At 51.8% G+C, this 15,552-nt stretch overlaps 1 protein-coding gene across 5 annotated transcripts in view; it reads left to right on the top strand.

The window, feature by feature from the left end:
• The window catches only part of EML1 (EMAP like 1), a 177,808-nt gene extending 171,256 nt beyond the window's left edge, over positions 1–6,552 (top strand). For all 5 annotated transcript variants that reach the window (XM_027571729.2, XM_027571728.2, XM_027571727.2 and 2 more), the window contains 5 exons: positions 948–1,045; positions 1,149–1,236; positions 2,669–2,764; positions 4,182–4,312; positions 4,962–6,552. In XM_027571729.2, the coding sequence (XP_027427530.1) occupies positions 948–1,045; positions 1,149–1,236; positions 2,669–2,764; positions 4,182–4,312; positions 4,962–5,087 (539 nt within the window). In that variant the 3' untranslated portion in view covers positions 5,088–6,552. The remainder of the gene's footprint in view (positions 1–947; positions 1,046–1,148; positions 1,237–2,668; positions 2,765–4,181; positions 4,313–4,961) is intronic.
• Positions 6,553–15,552: the final 9,000 nt, after the last annotated feature.

Genomic DNA, 15,552 nt, shown 5'->3' with positions numbered 1-15,552 from the left:
ACTCCCTACCTTAGGAGAAGGAAACTCTGAGGAAATGACTTATGACGGCCAGTGACCGCCAGGACCTTTACAAACACTGTCCAGGGAATCCTCTGAATTGCTGTGCTTTGCGGATGGAGGCACTGGTGCTCGGTGTGAGCCGGGACGCATCGCAGTCCCTGAACCAGTGTGCGGAGACCCCGCCACTCTGTGTTCCAGTTCTGCGCCTCACACGGTTCCTATCTCCTTCCTTTTGCTTCCTGGCCTCAGGAAAGTCTGACCTCCTCTGGATTAGTCTCTCAGGCCTTCTTTCCTTCCCAGTATATCCTGGATCTCCCTGCTTTGCCTTCACACTTGGCAAGTTCCTCCGCCGGCTACAAAGGCGGGCTCTGCTTTTATGTTACATTGAGCGCCTTCCCTGTGTTTCCACACAAGCACCAAAGCCCCGTTCCGTAGGCTTTCCTGAGGCCAGAAACCCAGGCGAAAATGGTAACTGATGGCCTATTGGAAGAGAGGCCGGAAGGGCCTTCCAGGTAGGGCAGGGGTGGGAGGGGGGACAGTGTGCACAGAGGTGAGGTAGAAGGGGCCTTCCAGGCAGGGCAGGGGGTGGGAGGGGGGACACTGTGTGCAGAGGTGAGGTGGGAGGGAGGATAGCACTGGAGAGGTCTGAGAGAGCCTGGCGCTCACTGAGGAGCCATGTGGCCGCATCCTCGAGGGAATGAATCTCGAGCCTTCCCTGTGGGAGTGGCAGGGATGGGGCTAATAAGGGGAGAGATCTGGGCAGGAGTGGATTTCCAAAAGACAGCTTGGGAAGTGGCATAGGACTTCCCGAAAAGCAGTTAAGTTACTGATTTGAGTTAAGTTACCGATTTGGCTGATTTTTCTAAATCTGTGATGTCACTAGCATTACCCCTTGTCGTTGATAAGTGTTTATTTTTAAAACAAATGTCATCTGCGTATTTCTGCAGACGGGACCTTCTTAGCCATCGGCTCCCATGACAACTGCATCTACATCTATGGAGTCAGCGACAACGGGAGGAAGTACACGCGTGTCGGCAAGTGCTCGGTAGGTGCTCTTCTCATTTTCTCGGGATGTGTGTGGTCACCCCATGTCCCTCGTGCCGGGAATTTACGAGGCGCGTGAAACGCATCCTGCTCTTCTCTCCCAGGGTCATTCCAGCTTCATTACTCACCTGGACTGGTCTGTGAACTCCCAATTCCTCGTGTCAAATTCTGGAGACTATGAAATCCTTTACTGTGAGTAGCACCCCGGGGCTTGTCTGGGTTCGGATCACATAGAACGTTCACTCTGAGATCAAAATGGGGTCTCCTGCAAACCCCACTTCCCCTACTGCCTCGGCACATGCTGTCACCGCCAGGCCTCGGTTTCCTTTTCTATAAAACAGGGGAGTTGGGCAGGGCCACCGCGAAGATCCTTCCCGCCACTGAGATCCTTGGGGGCTCGGGCTGGCATGGGCCCCTGCGGAGCAGAAGGTACAAGAAGATCCAAGAAGACTCCGAGTCCAAGGGACTCCAAGAAGGAAAATGCCACATCCTGGAGGGAAAGGCCCAAGGGGGGGCAATTGGGGCAGGAGAGAGTGGGGAGCCTTGTGAGGGCGTCATCCCAAGCAGGCAGACACAGTGGGGTCTCTCCTGCCGGGGGGGGGGGGGCAGCCCCTGGGAGCCCTGCTGGTGGTGTCTGTGTCCAGGCAGGACCTGAGAACACTGAGGGTAATGAGACCAGTACTTCCTGGGCACGGGCTCCTCGCACGTGTGCCAAGCACCTGTCGTGTGCCCAGCTCTGGGCTAAGCACAGGGGATTGTGGGGCATGAGGAGGGCCTGGTGCCCGCCTGCTGGGTGGTACTAAGAAGTGCAATACTGAAAAGTAGCAGAAAGTTTACACACATTTTCTGTCATTATCCATATAGCTCTTCCAGGCTTACCCCATTTCACAGACAGGAAATCTGGGCTCAGGTACGAGGCCGTAGGCATCAAGAGCCGGCGGGTAGGTAGGGAGGCGGCCGTCCACTTGCTGAGGAGCCTGCACAGGGAGAGCTGCTGCAGGTGGAGGAAAGAGGGAAATAGCGTGTGCCAGGTGGCACCTGCTCTTCCCTCTCCGCCCTCTCCAAGGTCCTGCCTGACACAGGGCAGAAGAGGGGGGATGGACTTCAGAAACAGGCCGTGGGTCTAAAGTCTTCTCGGACACGGTTTCATACTCTGTGAGTGAGAGCTCGTTTGGGGAGCAATCAAATCACCTGGACATGACTGGTTTCTGTAAGCTTCCACTCCCTAACTCAGGACTGAAGGGGGTGGGCCGGGGAGGGGGGCCTGACGTGAACAGCAGGCGGCAGAGCTGAGCTGTTCGAGGGTTCTGTGGGCGGGCAGGGGAGGGAGACACTGAGCATTTGAAGGCAAGGTACCCATGGATGGTCAAAGGAAAGAGAAGCCAGACTGCAGGAAACAGACCCAAAGAGAGAGAGAGAGATGGGAGGCGGTGCCCATGGAGGCCCCGGGGCTCAGGCACAGTTGCAGCCGCGAGCATGGCTCCCACGGGGCTGGGAAGTGGAAAGGGTCTCACTCCACAGGGCTCTGTCGCTGGCGGGGCAGGGCTGTAAGGGCCAGCCTTGTCAGGAGAGGAGAGGGGGCCTTCGGCTTAGACGTCACCAGACTTGGATTTGCTTTTTCCAGGGGTTCCCTCTGCTTGTAAGCAAGTCGTAAGTGTGGAAACTACGAGAGACATTGAATGGGCTACGTACACCTGCACTTTGGGGTTCCATGTCTTTGGTAAGTTTCCTGCAGCTTTCATTCGTTTCACACATAACGTGTATCCACTTTTAGAATATTTCTCTAATAGTTATGAACTCTCATGGTCACTGGTTTTGTCCAGCTGCTCTGCTACCACATGAACCCAAAAAGGACACACTCCCTGCAGCTCCCAGGGGAAGGGCCAGGCAAGAACCAGAGAGATGGGTTTAACCCTTTTCTATTGTATGAAATAAGTCCTGAGATAATGCCCTAGAATCTTCTCCTATGAGGTTGTGCCAAACTTCTTAGAGAGATGGGCCAGATGGCACTCAATCTATTTCTTTATCATTTGTTAGAGTTATTATATTTTTTTGGTTCTTTAACTAAATTTTTCACTTCCTTTAAAGTTGAGGTTGGAATATATTTATAAATGGTGTAAAATAAATTACCACAGTTTAGTAGAATAAAAAAGAAAAGACAGTACCTCTAATCTCTTTCTGTAAGACCATAAGTCAATAAGGTGGTCAAAATTTCCCAAATCTCTTTAGAGCTGGCATTCATCATTTTCTGGTATAAATGCTAGGAACTCCTGGGTTCACTCTAGATCTGCCTGTTGAGAAACTGATGTACATTCAGCTGTCTCAGATCAAAAGTTATTGGGACCAAAAGGTTTCCCAAAGCAATGATCAGGAGACACTGCCCACCCAACCAGACTCCAGATCCATGGCAGGCAGACACCACAGCTGCCGGATAGACCAGGCAAGCAGCAGCCACAAAGAGCCGATACCAAGAAACACCTGAGGGGCGTCTGGGTGGCTAATTCCGCTGAGCATCTGACTCTTGATTTTGGCTCAAGGTGTGATCTCAGGGTCGTGGGATCCAGCCCCAGGTCAGGCTCCACGCTCAGCGCAGAGTCTGCTTGTCCCTCTCCCTCTGCTCGGCTCCCCGCTACTCTCTCTCTCTCTCATAAATAAATAAAATCTTAAAAAAAAAAAAAAAAAAAAACAAAAACCCCTGAAAGGCACACACAGGGTTAAACAGTCCTTTGGAGAGACTCACATGTAGAGTTACCCCAGAAAAACCAAAAAGTTAGGAAACTGTAGGCTGGGGACTAGTCAGCTTCCCCTCAGATGCTTTGGGGGAATAAAGGAAAGGCACTGTGTCCAAAGCCACGGTTTCTGGCACTCTCTCTGTTGTAGGGTCAAGAAGGAAGGGGCCCCCGCAAGTCGTGGGGGCCCAGAGAGCCTGCCGGAGCTCTCGCCTCGGGCGGGACGGGTGATCTGGGAATTGCCCCGGCGGAGACGATCGCAGGCAGGCTGGGAGCTCTTTGGGCCCCGGCTTCGAAAGCCAGGGACTGCGGGCGATCTGATCTCCATGGCAGCTCAGTGGCCGTCCCTGTGCGGCGTGGCCTAGTGTCTCTGGGGTTTCAGGGCTCTGTCTGTGGTCTTCATTTTAGGAGTGTGGCCGGAAGGCTCGGACGGAACCGACATCAATGCCGTGTGTCGGGCCCATGAGAGAAAGCTGCTGTCCACCGGCGACGACTTCGGCAAAGTGCACCTGTTCTCGTACCCTTGCTCACAGTTCAGGGTACGTCTTCCTCACGGACCCTGTCCTCGGGGCGCATGCGTCCTGGCCTCCCCTGGCGGTCTGGTGACTGACTAGGTAGGCTGTGTGCATGAACCGGCCAGTCACGCCTGGGGACTTGACCCCGCCGTCCCGCTGCCCTGGAGCCCTTCCGGCCTCCGCGCTGCTCTCCAGGGAGCACCCCCATCCACAGACCCCTTCGAGCTGGCTTGTCTACCTCCGTGGCTTCCTTCGTGGGCCTCACGCCTCTTCCCCCACCTGCTGAGCTGAGCCAGCACCAGTGCCTAGAACACCCTTCCCCGTCCTTCCCAGACCTGAAGTCCTTCGGCCTTCCCCCTCAACCCGTGGCACCTGGTACATCCCTCCTTTGGGTGGCCCCACGTCTGGAACAGCGCTCTGGCACTGAACGTATCCCAGCCCGGGGCAGCGCCCTGCCCGTGTCTGCCCCCCCCCCACCCAGGCCAGATTCTCGGGGTACGGGGGGGGCCTCTGTGTCGTTTGTTTGAACGCCCCTCCTGTGCCTGTGCACAAAGCAGGTGCGCAGGTGAGAGCTGCTGAGTGAGGGAAGAACGAGCGTTCGAATTCCAGCACTTCTGACTCCACGTAGCGCGCTCCGCCTTAAGCTCTTTCTTTCTCTGTCCTTCTTCCCCAGGCTCCGAGCCACGTATACAGTGGGCACAGCAGCCACGTCACCAACGTCGATTTCCTCTGTGGCGATAGCCACCTCATCTCCACGGGCGGCAAGGACACGAGCATCATGCAGTGGCGGGTCATTTAGTCCCAGCAGGAAGCGTGGGGAGCAGAACAGGGGCAGGCACAGACTCGTGCTAGGCTCCACCACTGTGATTTCTGTTCTGTTTGAGAAGTTCTGACAAACCTCAGGAAAACCACTCCCTCTACCAGTTACCTTAGCTTAGCGAATCAGTGAGCGTCACACCGGAGCAGTGGTTCACGGTTCTCCTTTGTTGTACAGTATATAAAACAGTGCACATTTCATATTAAAAAAAAAAAATATGCCAGGGTTTACATTATGGTGACATCAACAGAAGTGACTGGTATATCCTTCGTAACTTTTCTACGAACCCTTCAAAAATGGTCACAGAATGCCTTTTAAAATATTGTACATAGGCTTTACTATTTCCCCATCTAGCTCGCTAAGTCAAATATTTATGATGATAATGAGGTACTGAATTGTGATCGCTATTGATTAATTGGTCCTAAAAGGATAAGTCGATGGAGAAGAGCGTGGAGGACTGATTTGCACAGGTGAATCAGGAAATGCAAGTGTGACTTTATTTGGTTTCATTCTCTAAGGGTTCATTCGGTCCTCCTGGAGGGAGGCTGACGAGAAAGGGGTTGTATTCTTCTTGTGTTAAGCAGACTGTACTCCAGATTAATTTAACCATTTCAGCAGGGTACGCAGGCACCGTGGAGTTTCAGTGATGCTGTCTGCCTAACCCAGCGCAGGCAGCCACTTCACTCCCTTCTGTCCCGCGCTCACGTGCCCGGAAGAGTGGTGGAGACATCTAGCCACCTTCTTCTGTATATGAGTTGGCATGATCTGGTATTGTATAGGATTGTAGAAATTCATCATAAAGACGTAAGGCTAGGCTTTACTATTTTATGCTTATGGACATTGTATATTTGTATTTTAAGACCAAGTAGACCAAGTCGAAATGGTATCTCTTAAGTGTACAATAAACCTGTGGCGGGGAGAAGTCTGGGAGGCTCCACCGGGTACTAAGGGCAGCTTCTTTTCCCGTCTTTTGTGCATGGATGGCTCACTACACTACAAAATAAGATTGCGTTCCGATGAGTCAAACGGAGGTGGCATACATTTGTCAAGAAGGCCTTATCCATTTTGATTGTGTGACAGATTGAAATTTATTGTTTACATTGGGGAATGCATCTCAGATTTTAAAATAGAAGAGTAATAAACAGACTTAAAAACAAACACTAAGATTTCTACTTGTTCTAGGCAAGTAAATGAATGGAATTATGTGAACTCCATGGCGCTGGTTGTTCAGAGTGGCCGATTAAGCACAACCTTTGGAAGCATGTGTATTCCATCGCCAGCCTGCTGAGCAAGTTGTGGGACACCAGTAGGCACGTGTATCAAAGATGAATCTGTTTGTATGTATCCTTATCAAATATATTCTATAATGAAATTAAATCTGAAAAGGATTTCTTATTGACCTATAATCATGAAAATATATAAATTAAAATATTTAAAATTAGATATGATTCACACTATATTCTGTTTCATAGACATATTTTTTGTTTTCACCTGGGTCATTTGCAAATGGAACTCTAGCTTGCATGGTGTGTCAGGATTCGTCAGATTCGAAGCCTATAAGACTTCAGCTTAGGGCGCCTGGGTGGCGTAGTCAGATGGGCGTCCGGCTCCTGGCTTCAGCTTGGGTCATGGTCTTGGGGTCATGGGATCGTGCCCCACGTTGGGCTCCGCATGTGCTCAGTGCAGAGTCTGTTTGGGATTCTCTCTCCCTCTCCCTCTGCCTCTCCTGCTCACTCTCTCTCTCTCTCTCTAAAATAAATAAATCTTAAAAAAAGAAAATTCAGCTGAGGGGTGCCTGGCTGGCTCACTCGGAGGAGCATGCAGCCCTTGATCTCAGGGCTGTAAGTTTGAACTCCATGTTGTGGGTAGAGATTCTAAAAAAAAAAAATTAAAAACTTAAAATTAATTTTCAGTTTAATTACCATACCTAGTTATTTTACTTGGTTAAATACTGGCAAAAACAATTATTTTTACATTAATAATTAAGGGAATCACCAGCTCAAGGAAGGGGCAAGGGACCCATTATTGATCTTATAAGATCTACTTTTATTCCTATATAATCCCACTCTTCCAGGCTCGTAATGGAAAAAGGATGTTTATATAAACTATTACTGTTATCTTCATATTTGTCTATTTTTTATTTTTATTTGTTTGTTTGAGGGGGGAGATGGCAGAGGGAACGGGAGAGAGAGAATCTCAAGCAGGCTCCACACCCAGCACAGAGCCCGTCGTGGGGCTCAATCTCACGACTCTGAGATCACGATCTTCCAAGATCCAAGACTCTGCTGGGACAAGAGGCTTGGAAGCAGGGGCAGCCGCCAGGCCTCTTCCTCCCAGTGGCCCGAGGCCCTGTCAGCTTAGCTGGGCTGTGAAGAGTGACAGCTGAGGGGCCGTTGCGTTAATCTCCGTGAGGCGCTGACAGTGTAGACCAGGCTGCAAGCGGTGGATGCGGAGAAGCAAAGGGATGGTCCGAGGGAGGTTTAGAGGGGGCACGCCAGCAGGTGAGGGATCGCCTGCGGGCAGTGGGTGAGGCTCGGGCCCCTGACCGCTCTCTGGTCCGATGGCCGTGCCGTTGGCCAAGATGCAGAGCACTGCAAGTTTGAAGGTGGATGATGCCTGGGACAGGATGAAGTGAGGGGAGGGGCCTCCGTGACATCCAAGTGCAAGTGCAAAAGTAGGCATTTGGCTAGCAGGCTCAGAACAAAAACCCAGCAGCAGGTGCCACTGCAGGGCTCTCCACAGAAGAGCACCATGTCTGGCACGGGGTTGTGGCCGAGATCGCGGGGAGCTGGTCCAGCCGGGGAAGAGACGGCCTCCGCCCCAGCCGGGGGCACTCAGAAACCCAGGGCAGCCAGAGGAACACCAGCTCGGCAAGGAGAGGGTTCACTCAAGAGCCCACACGGGCATCTTCCCCACCCCCCAACTTTTTTTTTTTTCCTAGAGAGAATGCCGTGGGGGGGAGGTGTAGAAGGAGAGGGAGAGAGAGAATCTCAAGCAGACTCCACACCCAGTGCGGAGCCTGACTCGGGGCTCGAGCCCACGACCCTGAGATCATGACCGGAGCTGAAATCAAGAGTCAGATGCTCAACCAACGGAGCCATTCAGGCGCCCCGAACCCCCCAATTTTTTTGAGTGACTACTTCCACTGCCCAAAAGTTACGCATTGCACCCATTAATCATTTTTTCTGTGATCTGGGAACAGACTACCATCATGTGATTTCTGAGGCTTCTAGAAGAGCACATAGAAGAAACAACGTTTGAGCCCCTCCGGCCTCCTCAAGGGAGGGCCATCTAACGGCACAACTGGGGAGGCAGCTGTTTGGTGAAAGCGAACAAGAAACATGTACTTACTGTGAGATAGAAACTGATTCACTATGGTTTTGCTTTTTTTTTTTTTTTTTTTTTTTAACTTTATGGGAGATTTCGAACATATACAAAAGTAGAGCCTCTTACCAAGCTTCAAAACTTATGGACATTCGGGGAATCTTGTTTCCTCTGTCTCCCCTAATTTGGAGGACAGGGAGGACTGGAGTGTTTTCAAAGCAAGTCCAAGTCATCATGTCATTCACCTGTAAATGCCTCAGTCTGCCGCTCCCACGACAACAGTTTACTTCATGTAACCACCATAACAAAATCGCAGCTGACCAGCTGAACAGTGATTCCTTATGGTCTGAGCCATGTCTCCATGCCAAGCCCCACATGAGGATGCCACACAACCATGCAAAGCACGGGATGCACAGTCCACCTGGAAGCCTAGCTCAGGAGGCTCAGCACACGTGTGCAGCTGAGCGCAGGACCCTTCTCCAGAACCCACTCTGACCCCCAGCTCACTGCCCCTTTGCACGCTGCCCCTCCCCACACCCTGCCTCTGGCCCACTGGGGAAGCCCCCCTTCTGGATCACCCAGCCTGGATCCTTCCCACCTTGGCTGCCAGGTGAGATGGAGACCAGAGGCAGGGAGCAGGAGCTCCAGCCCCTCCCAGGGGGCCCCAGCTGTTCCAGTTCGACTCCTCCACTCCCGTGCGGGGGTCTCAGTAAGAATGGGGCACAGACTCCTACCACCCCGAGGGGCGGAACCTGGGAGGGCTGCCGGGTGGCATACATACTTTCCTGCTATCTTTGGTTACAAGAGCACCCTGCCCTCAGGAAGCCTAAGGGAGGGGTGAGGTTGGGGGCTCGTGAACACAGATTTTGCCTGAGCTCAGAATGTGGATGAGTTAGCAACAGATTTGGTCATTTGGACTTATAGCAAAGCAGCTGTCGTAGCACCTGTGAGATGAAGACTCAGAAGGTGAGCCTCAACACTAGCTTTAAACCTAAGCTCCCCCCCCCCTCCGCCCCCACCCGGGGCTCCGCTGGCTGCAGGTGCGCCACCTTGTGGCAGAAAACAGAGCCGGCTTCTCTTGCTCGCGCTCCAATAACCAACCGGGTTCTGACCTCTGTAAGCTGGGAGAGGGAGGCCAGAGCAAGGAAAATGCTTCTGTGACTCCGACGGACTTCCACTCACCGGATGGGGCAGGTGTTTCAAGCGACCCTCCTGAGGGGGCTTTCGGGAGGTTCTTGGGGAGCCCCAACATTGCAGATGGTCTCACCTTCAGTCCGCTTCTACTGGATAAGGATGTTCTATGAGGTTCTGCCCGCCCCGGCAGCCCCTGAGCGCAGCAGGGTCGATCCCCAGTGATATTTCGGTAGGAGTCCCCCCGCCCTCCAGGAGGCCCTGTGGACAGGCTCCCAGATGACCCCCCCACACACACTCCAGGCTTTCTACCGCGTTCAGATGAAACCTCCGTGCCCCGCCCCCCCCCCCCCAGTGGAGGGAGGCTCCTTCCTCCCCCACACAGCCTTCTCTGGACATGTGGCTGAGAACCACCCCCTGCCTTTAGATTTTCAGCCAAACATCAACGCACCAATCGCAGGGGACACACGCCGAGCTCTCCAGAGGCTTGGGGTGAGAGAGGAGCTACCCCACCCCTCCCTCCTGGGAGAAAGGGGGCTGGAATCAACAGCTCAACTTGGCCCCAAAGAAATCCCCCTTACAAATACTTTTTTAAAATTCTACTTCCTGACACTTTTTTATACCCATACCATGGATGAGGGAGGCTAAGAGGTCTCTTGGGATCGTCCTTGGTAAATTCTGCCCCTGGTCCAGCAGCACCTCTGGACGGTCACGCCCATTGGATCTTGGCTCCTGGACTGAAATGTCAGTTCAGCATCTGGTGACACAAACTGCCGCCGTCAGGATTCTTGCAGTTTCTTTGTGCATCTGAGCAGGAGTTTGGCATCGCTGCCTGGGAGGGGGACCACTGGTTTTCGAGGGCACGCACCTGCTCCGCTTCTCAGATTCTGCCCAGTCTCTACCCTGGGCTGTGGCACCAGCGGAGTTCCTGCTACCTGGCCAAAAGGCGTCTGCACAGCAGCTCTGAGAGGTAGGATCACTCGCCCCCCACCTTTGACGATGAAGAGACAGAGTGTTAGAAGGATAGAGGTGCTTGCCCCAGGCTGCTGAGCCAAGGGTGAAACTCCCAGGTCTCCCGAGCCGTGTTCCACGCCAGAGCCAACGTTCTCAGACTGACTCTGTGCAGAGCGCTGTTTGAGAAGTTGCTCATGCAGGGTCTCCGAATGACTTTAGAAATGCCCCATACTATATATGGTGTGTTGTGGGTAGAGACTCGAGCGCAGGTTGCCTCTTTCACACTTTGGAAATTCTATAATAAAGAAGCCTGTTTACACTGACATTTCCCATACTCGAGCACTGGGCACTTCCGCTCCCACGATGCTGATTATTGGCCAGGATCAATGTTCCATGGCATACCATCTTGGGAAACACTGTGGGAGAAGGTTAGTCATGCAGAAGCTTAATATAACAGAGAAGTGAAAGGGAACCCAGATGCCAAACAATTCTCCACTTCCTCCTCGCCCCCCCCTCCCCGTTCCTGCTAGGAACTAGGGCTTCAAGGCCAGATTGGCGACAAGGCGCAGGGGGGCTTTTCTGTTATTCTGGAGTTCCTGGCCAGTTTCTCTCAGCTCTGTGCACCTCCCTCTAGAGCACTCAGCCTCCCTGATGTATAATATCAGCTGCTGGAGACTGTCAGGGTCCAAAGAAGAACATCCGGGGGCATTGGAACAAGCCCCCCAGACAAGGGAGGATCTTGCTCCTTTTTTTTTTTAAGACTTTTTTTTAAAGATTTTATCTATTTATTTATCAGAGAGAGAGCGCACAAGCAGGGAGAGCAGCAGGGAGAGGGAGAAGCCGGCTCTCCGCGGAGCAGAGAGCCGGATGTGGGACTCGATCCCAGGACCGTGGGATCATGACCTGAGCTGAAGATAGACACTTAACCGACTGAGCCACCCAGGCATCCCTAAGATTTTATTTTTATTTATTTGACAGAGAGAGAGAGCACACCAGCAGAGGGAGAAGCAGGGTCCCCGAGGAGCAGGGAGCCCAATGTGGGGCTCGATCCCAGGAGGGGTCAGGGGTGATGGAGGCTACTTGAACCTGAGCACTCAGTAAAGTGGCCTTTGAACAGAGATTTAAGTGGTAGAGTGAGGACCCAAGCCTTGTGGCCATCTGGGGGAGGCTTTCTGCAAGGCAAAGTCCCTGGGAGCACACGTGGGGAAGAAACACTGTTTTGTTCAGCCAGACCCTTTCTCTTGTAGACACAGAAACCAAAGGCCTTGTTAAACAGAGTTTTGCCCAAGGTCACTGTGACCTTGGCAGGGACAGCCCCTCACTGCCCTAGTTTGTTTCCTTTTATAAAAATGAACTTTAGGGGCGCCTGGGTGGCCCAGTCGGTTAAGCGTCTGCCTTCAGCTCAGGTCATGATCTCAGGGCCCTGGGATCGAGCCCTGTGTCGGGCTCCCTGCTTGGCGGGGAGTCTGCTTCTCCCTCTCCCTCTCCCTCTGCCGCTCCCCCTGCTTGTGCACTCACTCTCTCTCTCTCTGTCAAATAAATAAGTAAAATCTTTAAAAAATAAATAAATAAAATGAAGTCCACTGTATTTTTAAATGAAAAGACATACTTCTATAGCAAATTCAGGATGTCCTGTCATATTCCCACCACCTAGAAGTAGCACTACTAGGTTATTGGTGCATCTTCTTCCTGTATTTTTTTCTTTGTGTACATTTCTGGATGTGCTTCTGTAAACAGAGTGCATAGACAATGCTTTATGTTGCTTTTCTCTTGCACCTTTATAAGCATTTTCCATTGTCATTACAGACTTGTTATAAATAATTCCCATTGGTTGTGTAACAGGCTGCTGCGACGGTCCAGTCCTCCCACACTGATGATGGTGATGAGGACAAGAAAAACAAGGCCACCCTTACTGAGGGCCTTTGTCCCCGGTGCTCTGGGCTCCGCCAGGGCCCCTTCCCATGGGCCACCACATCAGCTCCCAGGATCTGCCACCTCTCCAACGCAGATAAGGCCCAGATCCACATCTCTACGTCCGTTTCCTTAGCTTCACCCACTTGTCCATCTGCTCAGCCACGAGTGCCTCGATCTCATGCCCCAAACCAAATTTACCCACTTCCTTCCCCAAACCCTGTACTCCCAGCTCCCAGCAGCCCAAGCCAGCAATGCACACATCCCTCCAGACCCCTGTCTCTGACTCACTGCCCGGATCAGCAGCACCAACACCAACAGCATCACTTACCCCGTGCCGGTCACCACTGGGTGCGCCTCACACAGGGGACCCCGCAGTACTCCCAACAACCCTGTCATGGATCCTCCTTCCACAATGAGGAAACTAAAACAGAGAGGTTAGTTAGCTTGCTAAGGGCTGCACAGCGAGTAAGCTGGGATTTGAACCCACGCAGTCCCGTTTCAGAGTTCATACCCAACCACTGCACCACTCTGCCTCTCTCTCCAAGACTCCAGGAGCGATCCTCGTGTGCCCATCTCCTCCCACCCGCCCTGCTTTGCCCGGGCCGGTGGCATCACTGCCGACCTGCCTGCAGCCACACCGGCCTCACCCCACAGGGCAGTCGGGGCGAGTTTTCTAAAGGCATCACTCTCTTGCTTAAAATCCTTCAAGGGCTCTTAAGAAAAAGCTCCCCACACCGCAAACAGGACCTGTTCCCTGGTTTCCTGATTCCTCTGCAACACCATCTCCCTCTGCTTCCGTGGCTGAGCTTCTCTGTCCCCACACCACAGCGCCACCTGGTCCTGACGCACGCTCTCTGCCCCCAAGTTCTTCCTCCCATTTTTCCTGCCCAACCACCGTAATTTTCTTTTTTTTTTATTTTATTTATTTATTTATTTGAGAGAGAGAGAGAGAGAGCACAAGCAGGGGGAGGAGCAGATTCCCCACAGGGGGAGGAGCAGAGGGAGAGGGAGAAGCGGACTCCCCACTGAGCAGGGAGCCCGACGTGGGGCTCAATCATGGATCTCCAGGATCATGACCTGAGCCGAAGGCAGACGTTCAGCCGACTGAGCCACCCAGGCGCTCCCAACTGCTGTAACTTTCATAAGACAGCTCACAAGTCACTTCTTCCAGGAAGCCTTCCTGGAGTGCCTATTTTGGGTTCTGATCCCTCCCATGGATCCTTCTCTTATCACACTGAGTTGTAAGTGGAGTCTACTGCCTGCACCCTTTCCACTGTAAGCTCCCTGAGGCATAAACACTCAGCATCATGTACCCTCGTCTTTCTTAGCACAGGGCCTGGTACGGACAGGTTACCAGACAGTGTTAGGTGGAGGCACAAATCGATGGAACCATGGGCAGCAAGGGGGAGCATTTGGATTTGGATTAGATTCCTAAACCTTTGCCCTTAACCCTGAGTGTCTTTTCCTGCTTCCAGTGATTTACTATTGCAAACACTGCAGAGAACAGCTTGTCCACGGAACCTTTCTCTTAGACTTGCTTCTCCAGGGCAAAATCCCAGAAGGGCAATTACTGAATTTGAGAGCAAAAACATCTTTATGACCCTTGATACGTTTTTGCAGAAGTGAATTCCAAAATTATGGTAGCAATTTGGGAGGCTTTTTCTTTTTTTAGCAAACGAGTCCTCCCTCCGTTTCTAAATGTCTTCCTGGCAAAAGCCGCACAAAGCTATTTTTACCTAAAGGCTGTAAACCTCATCCTTCTGAGAGGAGAAAGTCGGGCGTGCATGCGGAAACTGGCTGCCTGCCTCGCCGCCCATCAGCCCCTGCGCGCTAGCCTAGTTCTTGGTCATTTGGGAAAAGCAAGTTTAAATCATGTTCCAAAGGAAGCGGTGTTTTGTTTTTTTTTTTAAGAAGAAAAACACACGCACATGCACACACACACATGCACGCACACACTCATACCCATCTCTGTCTGGGAACTAAATGATGAACATCTTTACAATTCTAAGAGACCAGACGGTTATCAAAGCAAGCGGACGCTGGGAAAGGGTCAAGGCTGAAAGCAGCCCCGGGGGTTGGGGGAATCACCTGGTTTTCAAACTTTGGGGAGCAACAGCTTTCTTAGGATGAAATCTTACAGGAAAATCCACCCTATGACGTGATTGAGAATGCCCCTGCTTTGGCAGTAGCAGTCAGAGGGTGGAGGTGACCAGAAACACTCATCCTATGTCCAAACCCCCCACCCGGTCCACCTCCCTGAACATGCCACCCACCTCCCCTTTCCTCCCCACGCTGCCTCCACCACCTCCAGCTCCCACGTGGGGCTCCAAAGTCCCCCGTCCAGAATCCAGCCCTGGAGGACACCCACACCCAGCAAGGGCCACGCAGTGAGCGGTGGCAGAGCAGGGTCCACCTGCCCCACACCTAGCCCCGTCCAGGATGACTCTCCACCTGCTGTCTTGCTGGGAGCCAGCTCAGCGGCCGTTCACAATCACAGTGCGGAACTGGTATCCCCAGCGCTCGCCATCCAGGCGCCCCAGACACCAGCGTGGTTTTAGCGTTCAGTCCCATTTAGGTTCTCCCATTACCAGCATTTCTCCCGATTTGTTTCTTAAGAAAATCATCCATTTCATGTAGATTCTCAAATTTATTGAAATAAAACCTCAGTAATATTCTCTTGTAATTATTTTCTTATGGAAGGGTAGCTGACATCTGATGTTATATTAATGTCGAGTGTACAACACAATGACCCGACAGTTATATACACTGCAAAGTGATGCAATTATTTTATTCTTGCTCACCCTGCAATTTTAAATTCCTTCTCACGCCTAGTGCTCTGTACTTTTGTTTTCCTGCCTTTTACTTCTTAGTCTTTGTGGGTTTTCCATTTCCTCTCCTCTTGAAGAAGTGGATTTTACTTTCATTTCTCAGTATTTATGTTTCTAATTCATTATTTTCAGTTTTCATCTTGATTAGTTCCCTCCTCATAATTTTTAATACATTTTGTTGTGTTTTAAGCTGAATGCGTCATGTATGTATGCTCTCCGTTGTGTAATAAAAACATGTAAGGTATGCTCCTGCTGTATGCCATAGGTGTTGCTATGAAGTTTTCTCATTTTCATTA

This window comes from Zalophus californianus, chromosome 6, assembly GCF_009762305.2.
Source record: "Zalophus californianus isolate mZalCal1 chromosome 6, mZalCal1.pri.v2, whole genome shotgun sequence".
NCBI lineage: Eukaryota > Metazoa > Chordata > Mammalia > Carnivora > Otariidae > Zalophus > Zalophus californianus.
This window is presented reverse-complemented; position numbering and strand designations above follow the sequence as displayed.